A 22,882-nucleotide genomic window follows, 5' to 3' on the forward strand; every position below is an offset into this window, starting at 1 on the left:
ATCTTTGTTTCATCAGACCAGAGAATTTTGTTTCTCATGTCTGAGAGTTATTCAGGTGCCTTTCATGGGCTGTCATTAGTGATGTCACGAACCTAAAATTTCGCGTTCGCGAACGGCGATTGCGAACTTGCGCATATGTTCGCGAATGCGTGAACCGGGCGAACCGCCATAGACTTCAATGGGCAGGCGAATTTTAAAACCCACAGAGACTCTTTCTGGCCACAATAATGATGGAAAAGTTGTTTCAAGGGGACTAACACCTGGACTGTGGCATGCCAGAGGGGGATCCATGGCAAAACTCCCATGGAAAATTACGTAGTTGTCGCAGAGTCCGTTTTTAATCCATAAAGGGCATAAATCACCTAACATTCATAAATTGTTTGGAATAACGTGTTTTAAAACATCAAGTATGATGTTATCGATCAGGTAGTGTAAGGCTTAGGGTTAGGGTTAGGGTTACAGATATGGTTAGGGTTAGGGTAACAGATAGGGTTAGGGTTACAGATAGGGTTAGGGTTATGGTAACAGATAGGGTTAGGGTTAGGGTTACAGACAGGGTTAGGGTTACAGATAGGATTAGGGTTACAGTCTGTAACCCAACCCTATCTGTAACCCTAACCCTACCCTAACCCTATCTGTAACCATCACCCTATCTGTAACCCTATCTGTAACCCTAACCCTATCTGTAACCCTAACCCTATCTGTAACCCTAACCCTGTCTGTAATAGGGTTAGGGTTCACAGTGACAGACCAAACTCTGACAGATCAAACTCCCCGTTTAACGCACCGCAAACACCTGCAAACAGTCCATTAGCACAACCGCAAGCTACCAAGCTAGCCATGTCCCGTTCCTTGTCCTCACTGACGTCAATGAACGTTTTGGAGATTGCAGGCGATGGGGGTTTTTCAAAGCTATGGTCGTACTGAGGTAGTTCAGTGACAGCTAAGTGACCCAGAAAACTATTAGGTAGATTCACAAAGAGTTAGGCCGGCTTATCTCCAGATAGGCGGCGTAGGTGTAGATATGCTCCGGCGCGCTTTTGCTCCTTACCCACAGAACAAAATAAGCCTGAAAATAGTCTTTTTCCGACCGACGTAACTTTTCTAAGCCGGGTGCATATTTAGGCACGATGCATCTTCCGCTTGCATTGATTTCCTATTTAAATATGCAAATTAGGGAGATACGCCGATTCACAAATGAAAGTGCACCAGACTTAGGCTAAGCCCGGTGCAATCAAGTGTTACATCACCAAAAAGGTGGAATAACTTTGCACCAGGACACAGGTCAGCTGGAGAGCAGCTCCAGCAGCAGAGTTACGGACGAGCTGAGCAAGCCGAGCACCCACACTTGCAGGACAACACATCTGTGTGCCAACATGCCAGGGGCAGGCGTGCTCCTAGCACTACTAATGGGTCCACGGACTCGTAGGAGGGCACGGGAGCGGATCAACCGAACGCGCGTGAACGTCTTTGCCATGGGGGAAGCAGAGGTGTATCGCATCTACAGATTCAGCCGTGAAGCCATCCTGGATTTATTGCACACATGTGGCACTACGGCCCCCCCCCCGTGACACAGAACACATATACCGCAATAGGAAGCATAGGCATTCCATCAACGTACAGGTGATAGCCGATGCCCAATGCCTCATATGGCATGTCCGTGCCAAACACCCAGGATCCAGCCATGAGAGCTTCCTATACCGTCAAAGCGACATCCCAACAGACTTTGACCAGAACGTGTATGGGGACACCTGGCTGGTTGGTGAGTGACATGGGTGTCAGGTATGACTGTCCCCCCCCCATGATGCAGACATCACAAGGGGCACATGCATGACTAACATCCTCCTGTATTTTCCCTTCCAGGTGACTCTGCATATGCACTTGGACCCCATCTCATGACTCCATACCGGAACCCCCAAACCCAAGGAGAGGAAAACTACAATAAAGCACATGCACGTACCCATGGAGTGGTGAAACGCATATTTGGCCTCCTGAAGTCCCGTTTCCGATGCCTGGATAAGTCTGGGGGGACCCTGTTTTATGCCCCAAACTTTGTGTGCCAGATTGTCGGGGCATGTTGCATTCTGCACAACTACGCAGTGAGAAAGGGCCTGCAGATTGACATACATGATGACCTGACCCCTGAGCCACACAATCCCCCCTAACTGAGGATAACCCGTCTGCTGTGGGAGCCGCAATCAGAAGACGCCTCACAGAAGAGATATTTACACGTTAAAAACAAACATTAAACATGGCACAATGAGAATGCACGCATGCACACCACTGGGGTCCCTAGCACAGACACATCTCATCCTCATCTAATTGGATTAGACCCAAGGACACCGGACGGGACTTGGGAGCAGCAACGCCACGCCAAGGCTCCAATTATGTCACTGTACATTCATACCCCTTTCACATGGCAGAGGGTGACACCCCTTTGCCAGCAGGAGTGACACCCCCCCCCCAGTCACACACCAGTCACACTGAAGCAGCACTCCTCACCGTGTGCTGGAAGAAATAAAAAAAAACTCATCACCTGAGCAAGAAAAAAAAAACTCATCACCTGAGCAAATAAAAATAAAAGACACTCATCACCTGAGCAAAAAATAAATAATAATCAAGCTCATGACCTGAGCAAAAACAGCAAAAGAAAAAAAAGGCTTTCATTTAGCCTTTCTTTGGCTTCGCCTGGTGGCAGAAGATTGGCTCCTCAGCTGCCTGGGCGGAGCCTGGGGTGGTGGGGGGGTGGGAGATGGGGTGGTGGGGGAGGTGGGAGATGGGGTGGGGGGGGACGGTGGGAGATCGGGAGGTGGCACACACCTAATGCCAGGTGACGCCTGCCTGGCCTCCAAGGCAGCTGCAATCCTGGTGAGGACCACGTTAGTTTGGGCCTGCATCCGCAGCTGGCGGGTGAGGTTGGCCCTCTCACTCCGCAGCCTCCGTCTCCCCTCCTCCTGCACCGCGGCGGTGTTGGCCTTAACAGCCTCACAAAGACAATCCACCTTGGTGCCCATCCTGGGCAATTTTTTTCATCTCCCCAGCTAGATCCCCCATATGCTGGGTTTGGAGGGTTTGGTCCTGGGCGATCTGCTCCTGCACGTCGCCAACAACACCCCTGGTCTTCTTAGTCGCCTTCCTGGGGCCAGAAGAGGCAACAGAGCAGGTGTAGGGGGAGCCCCTGGTGGTGGTGGCCCTGCTGGTGGGTGAGGGAGAGGGGCTTCTTATAATGGGGGTGGAGGTGGTGGAGGGCCCAACCATCACAAGACACTCCTCAAAAATATGCCCAATCTGGCCTAGGTCCATCGAGTCGTCCAAGACCACCTCAATCGACCTGGTGTGGACTGTCCCCTCCTCCACAACATCTTGGGGGGCATCATGTGGCTCCTCAGAAGAGGTGGTGGGACGGCCAACAAGCCCAGATGGGCCCACCTCATCCTGCACATCTGTAAATGACATAAAGCAGTCACATGTTGGGGGACCCACACACTTGTCACATGTTCCCTTCCCCCACCCACACATGTTACACACCAGATAGGAAATATAAAACACACTTACCTGTCCTCAAGACATCTTCCCGGGAATCAAAGCCCTCAATCCCCTCAACCTGCTCCCTGTGCAGACACCGGGCTATCCTCTCCTCCTCCGGGGTCAGCACGACAGCACAGGGTGGTCCACCCCCAGTGCCAGTCCGGTGCTTTCTGATTGTGGGCCACCTTCTCCCGCACCCGAAGCCGCATGTCATTAATCTTTTTTTAAATATGATGGCCAAGGCGGGGGACATTGCCAAGGGCATTGACCCTGGTGGCAATGGTATTATAAATCTCTTGACGCCTGGCGCGGGTCGTATTGCGGCTGGAAGGGCCATGGAGGGAGTCATAGAACTCCTCCATCCCATCAATAATAATGGCCCTCTCCTGGGGTGTAAAGTTTTTTTTCCTGTGGGTGACAGGAGCTGACACGGGAGCTGCCACTGGAGCAGAGTTAGTCATTCAGAAACTGAACGCAAGGGGCAAAATTACCAAGCTCAGGGGGGGGGGGGTGGAAAGCAGGATGTAATTTTGCAAAGACCAGATGCATGTCTGGCCGTACTTGTACACTCGAGCCTAGCCATTAGGCCGGCCTACAACAGGAAGTTCGGATAAAACATTACTGAGCATGCTCCGTTGAAGTTAGGCCGGGGGCGTAAGCCACTGCACCACGCTCAGACAATCATTTACATAAGTTGACACCCACTTTCACTTGCACCGACTTAAGCCTCCAACTTTAGGTTTGGCCGGCGCACATTGGAGTGCAAAAGCTTGGTGAATCATCAACCTACAGATTAGGCCGGTGTAGCCTAAACAGGCTAGGCTAGGCCAACCTAAAGTTAATCCAATCTACGTGAATCTACCTATATGAGCCTGACACACGCTGGCAACTGACTACTATTCTATTGCAGTAATAAAAAAAATTTTTTTTTAATGTTATGTACTGTGCCACCAAGATAGATGAGTGGTGGGTGGCACTGGGCACAGTGTACGCTGTACCCCTGACACACGCTGGCAGCCAGGCAACTGACTAATATTATATTGCAGTAATACATTTTTATTTTATTTTTTAAATGTTATGTACTGTGCCACCAAGATAGATGAGTGGTGGGTGGCACTGGGCACAGTGTATGCTGTACCCCTGACACACGCTGGCGGCCAGGCAACTGACTACTATTCTATTGCAGTAATAATATTTTTTTTTTTTAATGTTATCTACTGTGCCACCAAGATAGATTAGTGGTGGGTGGCACTGGGCACAGGGTACGCTGTACCCTGACACACGCTGCCAGCCAGGCAACTGACTACTATTCTATTGCAGTAAAACTATTTTTTTTTTAATGTTATCTACTGTGCCACCAAGATAGATTAGTGGTGGGTGGCACTGGGCACAGTGTACGCTGTGATCCTGACACACACGCTGCCTAGCAGGCAACTGCAATTAGATTACAGAAGAAAAAAAAATGAGACTGATATACTAGCCCTAAAAAGGACTTTTTGGGGTGCTGTCCTTACAGCAGAGATCAGATGAGTCTTTCAGGACTGGAGTGAACACTGAAAACACTAGTCTAGCTATAGATTTGCCTATAAATTTGGCGTATCTGTACTGCGTCGGCCGGGCGTACGTTTGTGAATAGGCGTATCTAGTGATTTATATATTCTACGCCGACTCCAATGGAAGCGGCACCTAGCGGTCAGCCTAAAAATTACACTTTAGGATACGACGGTGTAAGACACTTACGCCGCTTGTATCTGAGCCTAATTTAAGTGTATCTGGTTACCAGAATACGCTTAAATTAGCGCCGGCGCAAATTCAGACTTAGGCTGGCGTATCTACTGATACGCCAGCCTAAGTCTTTCTGAATCTAGCTAAAATACTATTAAAGCGTTAGTAAACCCGTTGCCTTTTTTTTTTACACCTGTAAGAGAAAAGGCATAATGAGCTAGTATGCACCGCATACTAGCTCATTATGAAATACTTACCTTAAAAGGAGGTGACCGCGCAATTGTCAGTTAAAGCGACGCAGTGCCGAATCGCAAAAAGTGCTCTGGTCTTTGACCAGCAATATGGTCCAGGGGTTAAGTGGTTAATAAACATTAGAATATTACTGTACTGCCATACAGCATCACATTAGTCAAAAGGTGGAGTTTTATTTTTTCTCTACGTATTTCATATTTCAGGAAAAATAAAGTAATATTCCTAGTGAAATACAGTGATGTGATGTATTGGAATTGTTATATTTCACAGAACGAATGTTCGTGATACAAAGGATGGCTCCTTCCTGAAGACCTGTCGACACAGTAAAGAGGACCATTATTGCCCCATCTTCCACCTAGGGAAAATTGTCTCTTGGTCTGGGAGTGACTTTCAGGATATAGCACTGGAGGTAAATCAGATGTAATCCTATAATCAGTAAAAATGGATCAGACGTTTTCATACTTACAACAATTTTATTTCACAAATAGAATAAATGGATAACTGTACTTTTCAGACAACTAGCTTTTCCATATATCCATGGATACCCAAAAACTTTTTAAATAAACCTCCTTACCTCTGCCTCCCTGTACTATGAGAGTCATAGAGTAGTGTAAATATTGCATTGTTTACGTTCAACAAGTCTGTAACTGCATCGCCATACAGCATTACATTAGGCCCCTTTCACACCAGCGGACTGATCGGGTCCATGTGAAAAAACTGAATACCCATTGTCTTCTATGGGGAGGCGGATGTCAACAGACATGTGCCCACTGTCATCTGCCGGCATCTGGCCTCGGGATCTGATACCCAACTCTCCGGTGGACAATATAACCATCAGATGGAAACGGACTGGCAGTCCATTTCCATCTGACAGCTCCAAAGGAGAACAGAGGGCTGTGTCCATGTCTGCTCTGCATAGCGGAGCAGACACTGACCTGTCATCCGCCTGCTCGGCAGGGATCAACTAAGTGATCCCCTGCTGAGCAGGCGGATCCGCTAGAACAGATTCCGTTCCGGCTGAAAGGGGCCTAAAGGTGAATTTTTATTATTTTGTTTTTCTATTTATTTAATATTCTGCCAGACAGACCCAAAACAAGGAAGGTTTGTTGGCCATCACCAGTGCAGTGTATGCAAACCATGGCTTCAACAGAGTAAAGTTTGGGGACCAACAAAAAAGTATAACCCAGAAGGTAATGGTGAGAAGGCGCTACCATATTGCCTTATACACACGATTGGAATTTCCATTGGGATAAACTCTGATGGATTTTTCAGACGGAATTCCGTTCAAACTGTCTTGCATACACACTGTCACACCAAATTCCGACCATCAAGTACGCGGTGACATACAACACTACGACGAGCCAAGAAAGAAGAAGTTTAATGCTTCTGAGCATGCGTCGACTTGATTCTGAGCATGCATGTTTTTTTCCCTGTCGGAGTTCCATACAGAAGATAGGAATTTCCATCGGAAAAGATGTTCTCTTTCTAAAGCCTCGTACACATGGTCGGACATCCAACAAACTTTCCCTTGGATTTTTGTCTGAAGGGAGTTGTCCTGTCACACCCATAGCATACACACGCTAGGACTTTTTCGGCAACAAACACGAACGTAGTGACGTTTCAACGTACTGACGAGAGTTTAAAAGAGGAAGTTCAATTCTCCGGCGTCACCCTTTGGGCTCCTTCTGCTAATTGAGAGTTGGTAGAGGTTTCGTCTGTGTGCATTCGCGATTTTCAGTTTCGTGGCAATTTACTTTGTTCATCAAGCAGACATGTTGCGCAATGGGGTTGTGCTAACTTGACCCACAAAAAAATAATATGTTTGATTCATATAACCAAAATACACTAATCCAAAGTAAAGACATTTGTTTTTACTCTGCCAGTATCACCAGCAAAGCAGCTTTTAGTATTATCACATTATAAAGAGGAAGCTTTTCTTGATTTCAGAACTTGCCGCGTCACGAATGTGCTCTTTCAAATATGAACGCTAGTTTTACTAGACAGAACGCTTCCGGCTGGTCTTTGCTTCTGAGCATGCACGTTTGTACTTTGTACAAAAGTCCGATAGAGCGTACACACGATCAGACAAATTTGAAAACTTGCAGATTTTGAAGTTTGTTGGCAAAAAGTCCGACCGCGTGTACGGGCCTTAAGTCCGTCGGAATTTGCGACAGAAAAACTCCAATGGAGCACACACACGGTCGGAATATCCGTTGAAAAAATTCCGTCTGACTTTTTTCATCGGAAATTCCAATCGTGTGTAAGCGGCATACGAGGGCTTCCTTTAGTTCAGCTTCTTGGTTCCTTCTGTTTTTCGATCAGTCCGCTGGTGTGAAAGGGGCCTAATGTGATGCTGTATGGCGGTGCAGTAACAGACTTGTTGAATGCAAACAATGCAATATTTACACTACTCTGACAACCCTTCTTGTTTATACTTTTTCATTAAAATCAAGAATAAAAATTGAATTTATTGCAGCTTTCCAGTCCTTGTAGCTTACCAGATGTGGTGACTATTGCGCCTGTCAGTAACATAATTTACTGCCCTAGGGTGACAGCACTCACTTATTGGGGTTAATTTACTACCACAGGAGAGTATAAAATCTGGTGCAGGTCTGCATAGAAACCAATCAGCTTCCAGATTTTTTTGGTCAAAGCTTGATTGAACAAGCTGAAGTTAGAAGCCGATTGGCTACTATGCACAGCTTCTCCAGTTTTAGAAAATAAACCCCCACTGTACTATATCTGTGGATGAGCAGTGTTGACATCTTATGGCATAAAGAAAGGTCATAACTACATAACACCTCCCTCTTTCCTTATTTCTATAACATGGGCAGGTGTTCACTAGTCAACATATCTAAACTGGGAATAATGTTAACTCATGTAAGTGCAGCAGTGACAGAGAGCACAGGAACTTAAAGTTTAAAAGTATTTTTTGCACATATTGAACACATTTAAGAAAAAACACTTTTAAAAGTATATCTAACAGACCAAAGGGTAGTAAATAAGAGAAAATCATTGCTAGGGTTTACATACACTTTAAGCCCTAATATTGCTGGGAACACTTAAAAAATATTTGTACTATTTGCAATTTCCAGTAGTTTGTTCAAGGTTCTCATACAAACTCCAAGGTACAGGTGCATCTCAATTCACCAGCTGAACATTATAGGGTAGAAAAAAACAAAATACACATATTTAGGGTGACCAGACATCCCCGGTTTCAGGGGACAGTCCCCGGATTGAGGACACTGGGCCAAATTCCCCAAAACGTAGCCTAACTTAAATTTCAGCAGTTAAGTTACACTGACTTAAAATCTCTACCTAAGTGCCCGATCGTCAAAGCAATTACGTAGAAATTTCAGGCTGTGTAACTTAAGTGCCGCCGTCGTAAGGCGGTCCTCCTCTCCTGGGGGCGTTTAAAATTTAAATGAGGCGCGCTCCCGCGCCGGCCGTACTGCGCATGCGTGTGACGTCATTTTCCCGACGTGCAGCCGCCGGGCGGCTTTGAGAATTTCGACGGGACACTAAAGTTGCGACGGGTGAAAAAAAAAAGACGCGCCGGGAAAACAAATAATTATAAAAAAAAATGACAGCGTCGCTCGGCATGCATTCCTGAGGGAGAACTCCATGCCAATTTTCAAAGAAAAAACCGGCATGGGTTCCCCCCCCCCAGGAGCATACCAGGCCCTTAGGTCTGGTATGGGTTGTAAGGAGACCCCCCCACGCCGAAAAATCGACGTAGGGGGTCCCCCTACAATCCATACCAGACCCGTATCCAAAGCACGCTACCCGGCCGGTCAGGAAGGGAGTGGGGATGAGCGAGCGCCCCCCCCCCCTGAGCCGTGCCAGGCCGCATGCCCTCAACATGGGGGGGTTGGGTGCTCTGGGGCAGGGGGGCGCACTGCGGGCCCCCCCACCCCAGAGCACCCTGTCCCCATGTTGATGAGGACAGGACCTCTTCCCGACAACCCTTGCCGTTGGTTGTCGGGGTCTGCGGGCGGGGGCTTATCGGAATCTGGGAGTCCCCTTTAATAAGGGGGTCCCCAGATACCGGCCCCCCACCCTAAGTGAATGGATATGGGGTACATCGTACCCCTATCCATTCACCTGGAGGCAAAAAGTAAAAGTTAGTAAACACACAACACAAGGGTTTTTAAAATAATTTATTATTCTGCTCCGGAGGCCCCCCCTGTCTTCTTTATTAGCTCTATTACCAGGGGGGGCTTCTTCTTCCGCTCTCCGGGGGTCTTCTCCGCTCTCCGGGGGTCTTCTTCCATCTTCTCCCCTCTTCCGCTGTTGACTCGGCGAACCCCGGTTCTTCTGCAGATGTCCGGTGCCTTCTTCTTCAGCGCTGGCTGCCTGCTATCTTTGTGTGTTAGCTCAATTAGTAACAGGCAGCCGGCGCGGTCTTCTGTGACGTCAGGGTCTTCTCTTCTGTTCTTCTCCCCTCTTCCGATGTTGACTCGTCGCATCTTGTCGCTGTAATGATGGAAGCGCGCCTTGCATCCCATTTATATAGGCATCACCGTCCCATCATGCTCCGGTAGGTACCCACGAGGTGGGTGCACGTGGGTAGGCACCCACCACGTGGGTACCTGCCGGAGCATGATGGGACGGTGATGCCTATATAAATGGGATGCAAGGCGCGCTTCCATCATTGCAGTGACAACAGGCGACGAGGCAACATTGGAAGAGGGGAGAAGAACAGAAGAGAAGAAGAACCTGACGTCACAGAAGACCGCGCCGGCTGCCTGTTAGAAATTGAGCTAACACACAAACATAGCAGGCAGCCAGCGCTGAAGAAGAAGGCACCGGACATCTGCAGAAGAACCGGGGTTCGCGGAGTCAACAGCGGAAGAGGGGAGAAGATGGAAGAAGCCCCCCGGAGAGCCGAGAAGCCCCCCCCGGAGAGCGGAAGAAGAAACCCCCCCCCCGGAGAGTGGAAGAAGACCCCCGGAGAGTGGAAGACCCCCGGAGAGTGGAAGAAGAAGCCCCCCCCTGGTAATAGAGCTAATAAAGAAGACAGGGGGGGCATCCGGAGCAGAATAATAAATTATTTTAAAAACCCTTGTGTTGTGTGTTTACTAACTTTTACTTTTTGCCTCCAGGTGAATGGATAGGGGTACGATGTACCCCATATCCATTCACTTAGGGTGGGGGGGCCGGTATCTGGGGGCCCCCTTATTTGAGGGGACTCCCAGATTCCGATAAGCCCCCGCCCGCAGACCCCGACAACCAACGGCAAGGGTTGTCGGGAAGAGGTCCTGTCCTCATCAACATGGGGACAGGGTGCTCTGGGGTGGGGGGGCCCGCAGTGCGCCCCCCTGCCCCAGAGCACCCAACCCCCCCATGTTGAGGGCATGCGGCCTGGCACGGCTCAGGAGGGGGGGGCGCTCGCTCGTTTTTTTTATTTTTTTTCATTATCTGTGCCACTTTCTGATGATCATGTGCTGGTCGGAGCAGAGGGAATATTTCTTCAGTTTGGGGCGCATGCCCATTCAGCTCCGCTTGCATGTTCTTTTGCCTTGGCTCAAGTCCCAACCAGCCACCTGCCTGCTTTTCTCCTTGCCTTCCCTGGTGGAGTGATCTTCCTCCGCTCCCCACCCAGTAGAGAGTAAGGCTGCATTCACACCTAGGCGTATTTACGCCCGACGCTCGTGCCGCTGGAGGGGCGAATTTACATTGATGTCTATGAGATGGTTCACATCTCACGCCGAAACGCCGTACGCCTGCCGCCTAAAACCAAGTCCCGGACCCTTTTTTTCAGGCGGCTTTCGGCGTTCGGCATAAACATCAATGTAAATGTTAATTTAAAAAAAAAAAAAAAAGTTTACAAATCGCGGCAAAATACGCCGCGTACGCCGCGTTATAGTGTGAATGCAGCCTAAGACTTGAGAGTCTGTAGGGTGGGCGGTGGTGGCGACGGTTATTGAGTCGCTGATTGCCGCCATTACTAGTTAAAAAATAAAAAATATGTCCCCGGTTTTCATTTAAAAAATCTGGTCACCCTACACATATTGTACATAGAGTTTGTATGTTTTCCTTGTGCTTGTGTGGGATTCCCCCAGGTACCTTTTCCGCAAATTGCCTCCCGGCCCTTTAAGAGTTCTAAACGCCAGGAGGCGGAGGTGGAAATTCGGGTCATGTGACCGCTGTGATTGGCTGTCACAGTGGTCACATGATCAGAAAGCTCCAATTGCAAGTATGCATCCGGAATTTACCGATCCCCTCTGGCTCCCATGCAGGGAGTGTGTTCTCAGCTCGGTGTTTAGACCCACCTGCTAAGTGGCCACATATATGCGTGCGGCCGGCACCAAGAGGTTAAAGTCCAAAGATATGCTGGCAGGTTTATTGGCTCTTGTCTAAATTGACCCTGGTTTCTGTATGTATAATGTCTATACTGTATGTGTGTGAGAACAAGACATTAGATTGTAAGCTATTTGAGGGCAGAGACAGTATGTAAAAGCACTGCATAACATGTTGGCACTATGTAATTAGCTGTAAAAAATAAATAAATGCTGTATAAATTACAGATTTAGGGGCAGATCCACAAAGAAATTACGCCGGCGTAGATACGCCGGCGTAATTTCTTTGTGGATCTGCCCCTAAATCTGTAATTTATACAGCATTTATTTCAAATTTCCCGCCTTGGTATCTTTGTTTTGTATCCACAAAACAAGATACGACGGCATCTCGGATGGATCCGACAGGCGTACGTCTTAGTACGCCGTCGGATCCTAAGTGCAATTTTTCGGCGGCCGCTAGGTGACATTTCCGTCGAATTCCACGTTGAGTATGCAAATTAGCTAGTTACGGCGATCCACGAACGTATGTCCGGCTGGCGCATTTTTTTCCGTCGTTTGCGTTTGGCTTTTTCCGGCGTATAGTTAAAGCTGCTATTCTGGCCGTCGTTCCCGTGTACAATTTTGAATTTTTTACGTCGTTTGTGTAAGTCGTTTGCGAATAGGAATTTGTGTAGAATGACGTCACCGTCGTAAGCATTGGCTGGTTCCGGTTTAATTTCGAGCATGCGCACTGAGATACCCCCACGGACGGCGCATGCGCAGTTAAAAAAAAACGTTGTTTACGTCGGGTCACAACGTATTTACATAAAACACGCCCCCATTACATCCATTTGAATTCCGCGCCCATACGCCGCCAGAGATACACTACGCCGCCGTAACTTACGGCGCAAATTCTTTGAGGATTCGAAATAAAAAAGATAAGTTACGGCGGCATAGCGTATCTTAGATACGCTGCGCCCGGCGCAGATGTATGTGGATCTGCCCTTTAATCTGTAAACGGAATGCCATTAGCCATAGGATTTCTTTGCCCTCTTGTGGTCTGTGTAGGAATTGTACTTTATCTTCATCTAAGATGCTAACATTTTTTTTTCATGAAATTTCTTTTATTGCTTGTCTTATTTTATCTCCAAAGTATTGTAATTGTATTGTATGCACAAGTTGTTAGAAAACTGATAACATTGTAAATATCTTGTATCAGGGTGGCGTTATTGGAATTCAGATAGAATGGGATTGTAACCTGGACAAGGATACTTCTGAATGTCACCCACGCTACTCTTTCACGCGGCTGGATAATAAATTCTCTGAGAAATCTGTCTCCTCTGGCTACAATTTCAGGTATTACTATATACAAATTCCTGCACTTGTAGGCCTGATTCACACTTGTGCGACTTCAGATGCAACTTGTATCGCACAGAATCCCAGTACAATGGAAATCACATTATTCTCCATGGTGCCCCTTCACATCAATGCAGTCCAGCAAGGTGCATTTTTGGAAAAGGTGTGAGTGCTACTTTATTGTGGTTGCTGCATGGTTTTGGCTCCATCGACTTCAACAGGAATTTACAAAAAACACTTGTCAAATGAATGTCCATGCGTTTTTTCAAGATTTGTGTAGGTTGGTAGGGAAATGGCACCCTCCGTCATCCTAACAACCAGTGACTCATCTCTACTGTCAGCTGGGGATTCCTGACTGACAGCAGAAAGTAACTAGAGGAGCCCTCAAGAAGAATAAAAAACGGTGTGGGGGGCCCCCCCACACTCCATACCAGGCCCTTCCGGTCTGGTATGAACCCCCCAAAAAATGGCGTGAGGTCCCCCAGAATCCATTTTCTAATGATAGGCTCCTTTATTTATCCCCGGCTGACAGCAGGGTTCAGTCACTGGTTGCTAGGATGCTGGCAGATGCCGTTTCCTTAACGACCAGCATCCCTGAGTTGCAGAAAACCCCCTAGTCTCCCTCCTCTTCCAAAAAACGCATGTAGCGTGAAAACTGCATTAGAAACGTGCTGTGTGGCACTACAAAATAGCACTGAAAATGGGGTTATGTCGCAGCAGCACCAGTGTGAACCTATCTGTATATACATTTGATGTGAGGAAAAATACATTATGGGCCAGATTCACATAGAAGAGCGGCGGCGTAACGTATCGTAGATACGTTACACCGCCGCAATTTTTCATCGCAAGTGCCTGATTCACCAAGCACTTGCGATGAAAACCTACGCCGGCGGCCTCCGGCGCAAGGCGGGCCAATTTAAATGGGCGTGCGCCATTTAAATTAGGCGTGCTCCCGCGCCGGACCTACCGCGCATGCTCCGTTTCCGAACTCCCGTCGTGCATTGCGCGCCGTGACGTCATCTTTTCGAACGGCGACGCGCGTAGCGTAATTCCGTATTCCCGGACGACTTACGCAAACGACGTTATTTTTTAAATTTCGACGCGGGAACGACGGCCATACTTTATACAGCAATACGATTGCTGTGTAAAGTTAAGGCACCAAAAAAAAAACGACTAACTTTGCGACGGGAAACTAGACTAGCGGCGACGCAGCGAACGCGAAAAACCGTCGGGAATCGCCGTAACTCCTAATTTGCATACCCGACGCTGGTTTACGACGCAAACTCCCCCCAGCGGCGGCCGCGGTATTGCATCTTAAGATCGACAGTGTAAAACAATTACACCTGTCGGATCTTCTGGCTATCTATGCGTAACTGGTTCTATGAATCAGTCGCATAGATAGAAACAGAGATACGACGGCGTATCAGCAGATACGCCGTCGTATCTCCACTGTGAATCTGGCCCAATATTCTTTCATTTTAGGTATGTGGGGCATTTGGATTGCCTCAGTGTATCACTTTAGAAACGATTGACATATAAAATTGTCTAGCATTGTTTTATTCGATTGTATTAGATTTACTGATGCCGTATATCTCATCCAGTAAGAGGGTCAAATCAGACAAAGGTGATATTGATAATCAATGAAATCAGTGTGCTACTAATGCTATCCAGAAACCCAGTGTAGCGCTACCCCCATAGGAGCCACTGGATAAGATGTGTCCTCTGTTCTTTTTCTCAACCTTCTCAAAAACTTCATCCCCTCTGACACATCAGGTTGATTGTACAAACATACAATAACACAGGAGTTCACTCAAAATAATACTTAGTGCCCAATATTAGTGCTATATCAAAGAAAACAGGAACTGAACCAGGTAGTAAAGGCACATTTTTGTAAATATTTTATTATATCGTTTCATGTGACAACACTGAGGAAATGACACTTGGCTACGATGTAAAGTAGTGAGTGTGCAGCTTGTATAACAGTGTAGATTTGCTGTCCCCTCAAAATAACGCAACACACAGCAATTAATGTCTAAACCGCTGGCAACAAAAGTGAGTACACCCCTAAGTGAAAATGTCCAAATTGGGCCCAAACTGTCAATATTTTGTGTGGCCACCATTATTTTCTAGCACTGCCTTAAAGAGGAGTTCCACCCAAATTTGGAACTTCCTCTTAACCCACTCCTCTCCCCCTTACATGCCACATTTGGCATGTAATTTTTTTGGGGGGGGGAGTGGGGGCTTCAGCACGAGTGGGACTTCCTGTCCCACTTCCTCCTTCCTGTAGGCGACTAAGCTTAGTCGCCTTCAGGAAGTGGCTGCTGTAGGCGATCGCCTAGGACACGTCACAGGTCCTAGGCGATCTCCTGGCCAATTACACGGCGCGGCGCCGGGCCGCGCCGCTCGCGCATGCGCAGTGCCGCGCCGCTTGCGCTCGCGCATGCGCAGTGGGTGCCCGGCCGTGAAGCCGAAAGCTGTCACGGCCGGTTGCCCACACTGAAGATGAAGACGCCGGCCGGGGAGGGGGGGAGAGGAGCGGAGCCCCGGCCGGCGCGTCGCTGGAGCGCTGGATCAGGTAAGTGCCTGTTTATTAAAAGCCAGCAGCTACACTTTTTGTTGCTGCTGACTTTTAATAAACACACAAATGGCTGGAACTCCCCTTTAACCCTCTTGGGCATGGAGTTCATCAAAGCATCACAGGTCGCCACTGGAGTCCTCTTCCACTCCTCCATGATGACGTCACGGAGCTGGTGGATGTTAGAGATCTTGCGCTCCTCCACCTTCCGTTTGAGGATGCCCCACAGATGCTCAATAGGGTTTAGGTCTGGAGACATGCTTGGCCAGTCCATCACCTTTACCCTCAGCTTCTTTAGCAAGGCAGTGGTCATCTTGGAGGTGTGTTTGGGGTCGTTATCATGTTGGAATACTGCCCTGTGGCCCAGTCTCTGAAGGAGGGGATCATGCTCTGCTTCTGTATGTCACAGTACATGTTGGCATTCATGGTTCCCTCAATGAACCCCCCAGTGCCGGCAGCACTCATGCAGCCCCAGACCATGACACCCCCACCACCATGCTTGACTGTAGGCAAGACACACTTGTCTTTGTACTCTTTACCTGGTTGCCACCACACAAGCTTGACACCATCTGAACCAAATACGTTTATCTTGGTCTCATCAGACCACATGACATGGTTCCAGTAATTCAAGTCCTTATTCTGCTTGTCTTCAGCAAACTGTTTGCGGGCTTTCTTGTGCGATATCTTTAGAAGAGGCTTCCATCTGGGACGACAGCCATGCAGACCAATTTGATGCAGTGTGCGGTGTATGGTCTGAGCACTGACAAGCTGAATCCCCACCCCCACCCCTTCAACCTCTGCAGCAATGCTGGCAGCACTCATACCTCTATTTCCCAAAGACAACCTCTGGATATGCCGCTGAGCACGTGCACTAAATTTGTTTGGTCGACCATGGTGAGGCCTGTTCTGAGTGGAACCTGTCCTGTTAAACCGCTGTATGTTCTTAGCCACTGTGCTGCAGCTTCAGGGTCTTTGCAATTTTCTTATAGCCTAGGTCATCTTTATGTTTTTTTCAGATCCTCAGAGAGCTCTTTGCCATGAGATGCCATGTTGAACTTCCAGTGACCAGTATGGGAAAGTGAGAGCGATAACACAAAATTTAACACACCGGCTCCCATTCACACCTGAGGCCTTGTAACGCTAACGAGCAGGGCAGGACTTAGGGTGGTGGGGGCCCCTGGGCTTGAGTGTTGAAGGGGCCCCCTGGAGCCGAGAATTGGGGGGGATCGAAGTTGTTGAGCGGGGGGCGAATTGAAGTTGTTGAGCGGGGGGGGAGCGCATTAAAGTTGTTGAGCGGGGGGGGGATTTTGCAGTTGTTGAGGGGGGAGTGCCTCTCACCTGTGCCAACAGCCGGGGCCACAGACTGTCATTAGCCCGGCTGTCGGCTTTCTTCCCTTCAGCAGCCACAGTCCTCCACACACCACTCCGGTTCCTCCTGCTTCCGTGCTGCCTCCTCTTGCAGTGCGGGAAAATTAACCCTTTTGCGGGACTGCGGGAAGAAGCTGTCTGTGCGGGAAAGTCCCACAGAATCTGTGCGTGTTGGGAGGTATGCGCAGGGCCGCCATCAGGAATTTTGGGGCCCCTTGCACAGCTTAAGGCATGGGCCCCCTGAAGCAGAGAACCTAGGGGGGATGGGGGTGCTGCCGCCTGAAATTGAGAAGCGTGGGGGCTGCCGCAAATTGAGAAGCGGGGGGGCCTTTACAAAAAAAAGAAGAAATAAAGAAGAAAACAAATATATATAAATATATGTAGCCATCCGGGGCCCTGGGGACCTCTGGGCCTTTTAATAAAAAGAAAAAATAAACCTCTGGGCCCTTTAATAATAAAAAAAAAAACATTTATAAAAAATACATAAAAAAAGGGAGGTTGCCAAACCCGGGGGACCTGGGGACCTCTGGGCCCCTGGGAACCTCTGGGCCTTTTAATAAAAAAATAAACAAAAATAAAAAAATAAACATTTATAAAAAAAAGAAAAAAGGGGGGGTTGCCACATGGGGCCCTGGGGACCTCTGAGCCCTTTAATAAAAAAAAATATATATATATATATATAAAAAAAAATGTAATTTTTTTTATAAAAAAATAAAAAAGGTGGGTTGCCATCCGGGGGCCCTGGAGACCCCTGGGCCCTTTAATAATAATAATAAAATATATATATATATATATATAATATATATATATATATACATATATATATATATTATATATATATATAAAAATAAAAAATATATAAAAAAAACATTTTTTTACAAAAAATAAATAAAAAAAAGGGGGGTTGCCGTCCGGGGCCCTGGAGACCCCTGGGCCCTTTAATAATAATAATAAAATATATATATATATATATATATATATATATATATATATATATATATATATATTATATATATAAAAATAAAAAATATATAAAAAAAAACATTTTTTTACAAAAAATAAATAAAAAAAAGGGGGGTTGCTGTCCGGGGCCCTGGGGGCCTCCGGGCCCCTGGGGACCTCCGGACCCCTAAAAAAAAAAAATTTAAAAAAAAAAAAATTTTTTTTTTTTTTTTTTTAAAGGGGGCCCCCTATTGGGTGGGGCCCCTGGGCTTGAGCCCAGTCAAGGCCAATGGTAAGTCCGGCCCTGCTAACGAGTCACATGGAGCCGAGAATTGGGGGGGATCGAAGTTGTTGAGCGGGGGGCGAATTGAAGTTGTTGAGCGGGGGGGAGCGCATTAAAGTTGTTGAGCGGGGGGGGATTTTGCAGTTGTTGAGGGGGGAGTGCCTCTCACCTGTGCCAACAGCCGGGGCCACAGACTGTCATTAGCCCGGCTGTCGGCTTTCTTCCCTTCAGCAGCCACAGTCCTCCACACACCACTCCGGTTCCTCCTGCTTCCGTGCTGCCTCCTCTTGCAGTGCGGGAAAATTAACCCTTTTGCGGGACTGCGGGAAGAAGCTGTCTGTGCGGGAAAGTCCCACAGAATCCGTGCGTGTTGGGAGGTATGCGCAGGGCCGCCATCAGGAATTTTGGGGCCCCTTGCACAGCTTAAGGCATGGGCCCCCTGAAGCAGAGAACCTAGGGGGGATGGGGGTGCTGCCGCCTGAAATTGAGAAGCGTGGGGGCTGCCGCAAATTGAGAAGCGGGGGGGCCTTTACAAAAAAAAGAAGAAATAAAGAAGAAAACAAATATATATAAATATATGTAGCCATCCGGGGCCCTGGGGACCTCTGGGCCTTTTAATAAAAAGAAAAAATAAACCTCTGGGCCCTTTAATAATAAAAAAAAAAAACATTTATAAAAAATACATAAAAAAAGGGAGGTTGCCAAACCCGGGGGACCTGGGGACCTCTGGGCCCCTGGGAACCTCTGGGCCTTTTAATAAAAAAATAAACAAAAATAAAAAAATAAACATTTATAAAAAAAATAAAAAAGGGGGGGTTGCCACATGGGGCCCTGGGGACCTCTGAGCCCTTTAATAAAAAAATATATATATATATATATATAAAAAAAATGTATTTTTTTTTATAAAAAAATAAAAAAGGTGGGTTGCCATCCGGGGGCCCTGGAGACCCCTGGGCCCTTTAATAATAATAATAAAATATATATATATATATATATATATATATATATATATATATATATATATATACATATATATATATATATATTATATATATATATAAAAATAAAAAATATATAAAAAAAACATTTTTTTACAAAAAATAAATAAAAAAAAGGGGGGTTGCCGTCCGGGGCCCTGGAGACCCCTGGGCCCTTTAATAATAATAATAAAATATATATATATATATATATATATATATATATATATATATATATATATATATATATATATATATATATATATATATATATATATATATATATATATATATATATATTATATATATAAAAATAAAAAATATATAAAAAAAAACATTTTTTTACAAAAAATAAATAAAAAAAAGGGGGGTTGCCGTCCGGGGCCCTGGGGGCCTCCGGGCCCCTGGGGACCTCCGGACCCCTAAAAAAAAAAAATTAAAAAAAAAAAAAATGTTTTTTTTTTTTTTTTTAAAGGGGGCCCCCTATTGGGTGGGGCCCCTGGGCTTGAGCCCAGTCAAGGCCAATGGTAAGTCCGGCCCTGCTAACGAGTCACATGCCCCCGGGGAGAAAAAATGGCTAATTGGGCCCAATTAGGACATTCTTACTTAGTGGTGTACTCACTTTTGTTGCCAGCAGTTTAGACACTGTTCTACAAGCTGTACACTCACTGCTTTACATTGTAGCAAAGTGTCATTTCTTCAGTGTTGTCACATGAAAAGATAGAATAAAACATTTACAAAAATGTGAGGGGTGTGCTCACTTTTGTGAGATACTGTAACTGTACTTTAATCACAACTATTGTTAGACCTTGGTGCTGCTATACTAACTTTAAATTGCTACATTTTCATATGAGAAATGTTTGCAGAATCTGAGTTCTAGGTGGCTGCCCATTATGTGTTTTTAATAACATATTTCTTTTAAGATTTGCCAAGTATTATCGTGATGTGAATGAGACGGACTACAGAACGTTGATAAAAGCATACGGCATTCGTTTTGACATCATGGTGAATGGAAAGGTACCAATTTTCTAAATAGTAGATATAATGATATTATTCACCAGTTCATACATTTGTGAAACTTCTCAAATAACTCAGATGTGTCAACAGAGTCTGTCTTGAGAGGTGGAATGCGGCCTGGATGGTCTGTCACCAAATGTGGAAGGTCTCCAGGAAGGTTCCTAGCCTCTCCCTACTCCTCTGGAACCTCCTCCTACTGCTAGTCACTGTTCCTACCAGATGGTTGACCTGTCCCTACACTACCCACATGTGAAAAAAGCGACAAGCCTGAGAGCCAGGGCCCTAAGTAGGCTCTGCCTGACCCAAGATGGCTGCCAGAGTCACATGGGGCAGCAGCACCCAATCAGAAAGCTTTCCCAGTGACCCAGAAAACCATAGAGGAACCATGTTCCGCTTGACTTCCCCTCCAACTGCAATGCCGCTGCGGATGAGCACCACCAACAGTGGAGAAAATAGACTGCACCTGCCTACACACAGATCAAGTTATTTTTCTGTAATTGCAGCATTTGTAACCACTTGCCGACCGCTGCACGCCGATATACGTCTGCACAATGGCAGCGGTGGGCAAATGGGCATACAGATACGTCCCCTTTCATTTTTGTCTGCTAGCGGGGGCTCGTGCACCTGCCACATACTCCGTATGCATGCCCGCAGAAGCGGCGAACATCGAGTTCGCCGGTGGCCCGCGATCGTGACACGGAGAGGCAGAACGGGGAGATGTAAACAAGGCATTCCCTGTTCTGCCTAGTGACATGACAGGGAGCTACTGCTCCCTGTCATCGGGAGCCGTGATCGCTGTCATGTTAGTGGTATCCCATCCCCCCACAGTTAGAATCACTCCCTAGGACACACTTAACCCCTTGATCACCCCCTAGTGTTTAACCCCTTCCCTGCCAGTGTCATTTACACAGTAATCCGTGCATTTTTATAGCACCGAATGCTGTATAAATAACAATGGTCCCAAAATAGTGTCAGAAGTGTCCGATGTGTTCGGCCATAATGTTGCAGTCACGATAAAAATCGCAGATCGCCGCCATTACTAATAAAAAATTTTTTTTTTAAAAGCCATAAATCTATCCCCTATTTTGTAAACACTATGGCCCGGATTCAGAAAGAAGTTACGTCGGCGTATCTCCAGATATGCCGTCGTAACTCCGAATGCGGGCCGTCGCATCTCGGTGTCTGATTCATAGAATCAGATACGCCTCAATGTTGCCTAGATACGAGCGGCGTAAGTCCCCTACGCCGTCGTATCTTAGGGTGCAATATTTACGCTGACCGCTAGGGACGCTTCCCAAGACTTCCGCGTTGAATATGCAAATTAGGTAGATACGCGATTCAGAAAGGTACGTCCGCCCGGCGCATTTTTTTACGTCGTTTACGTAAGGCTTTTTCCGGCGTAAAGTTACCCCTGCTCTATGAGGCATAGCCAATGTTAAGTATGGACATCGGCCAGCGTTGAATTTTGCGTCGTTTACATTGTTCGCGAATAGGGCTTTGCGTAAGTTACGTTCACGTCGATAGCATTGACTATATGCGGCGTAATTAGAAGCATGCGCACAGGGATACGTTCACGGACGGCGCATGCGCCGTTCATTAGAAATGTCATTTACGTGGGGTCACACTTAATTAGCATAAAACACACCCCATCTTCCAATTTTAAATTAGGCGGGCTTACGCCGGCTCTTATACGCTACGACGCCATAACTTCGGGCGCATAATCTTTCTGAAAACTATACTCGCCTCACAAAGTTACGGCGGCGTAGCGTATAGGAGATACGTTACGCCCGCCTAAAGATACACATTTGTATCTGAATCTGGCCCTATAACTTTAGCGCAAACATTTTCTGTTTATTTTCACAGGCTGGAAAGTTCAATATCATCCCAACAATCGTCAATATAGGCTCAGGCCTGGCTCTAATGGGTGCGGTAAGCAGATCTGAAATGTTTCAAATTAGCTCTAAAGCGAGCTACAATACAACTGTACAATCTACTACATGTAGGCAGAATTGTAGAAATCTAAAAGTCTTTGGGCTCACAAAATCCAGCAGATTCATAACTTTTCAACAAAGTTTCATTAAACAGCGATTGGATGAGTTGGAGATGTTTTTTTTTTGATCCAAGCAGATTGGCTTTACACCTCACAATCTTATAGGCCTGGTACACACAATCGGATTTTCAGCGGACAAAGCAAATTTGTCTTGCATACAAACGGCACACAATTGTTGGCCAACAAACACAAAACGACATGTTTTTTCAGCTCTTTAGCGCCACCCTTTGTGCAACTTCTGCTAATGTAGTGTTATGGTGAGCATTGCTTCTGAGCATGCGTGTTTTTACTTTGGAGTTTTATCCGATGGATTTCTGTACAATATGTATAATCCATCAACACACATTTGTTGTCTGAAAATTTGTCGGCGGAAAATCCGACAACAATTGTCTGATGGAGCATACAAACGGTTGGATTTTCCGCCAACAGCCTGTTATCACACAATTCCCGTTAGAAAATCCGATTGTGTGTACAAGGCTTTAGTCTGACAAATTTTTATTAAATTGACAACACGTTTTACAATTTTTG

At 46.6% G+C, this 22,882-nt stretch overlaps 1 protein-coding gene across 1 annotated transcript in view; it reads left to right on the forward strand.

Moving 5' to 3' along the window:
- Positions 1 to 22,882, forward strand: part of P2RX5 (purinergic receptor P2X 5) — a 115,573-nt gene that overhangs the window by 81,894 nt on the left and 10,797 nt on the right. The window contains exons 7-10 of the mRNA XM_040338632.1: positions 5,776 to 5,914; positions 13,006 to 13,142; positions 20,211 to 20,304; positions 22,168 to 22,233. Coding sequence (XP_040194566.1) covers positions 5,776 to 5,914; positions 13,006 to 13,142; positions 20,211 to 20,304; positions 22,168 to 22,233 — 436 coding nt within the window. The remainder of the gene's footprint in view (positions 1 to 5,775; positions 5,915 to 13,005; positions 13,143 to 20,210; positions 20,305 to 22,167; positions 22,234 to 22,882) is intronic.

Source organism: Rana temporaria, chromosome 2, assembly GCF_905171775.1.
Source record: "Rana temporaria chromosome 2, aRanTem1.1, whole genome shotgun sequence".
Classification (NCBI taxonomy): domain Eukaryota; kingdom Metazoa; phylum Chordata; class Amphibia; order Anura; family Ranidae; genus Rana; species Rana temporaria.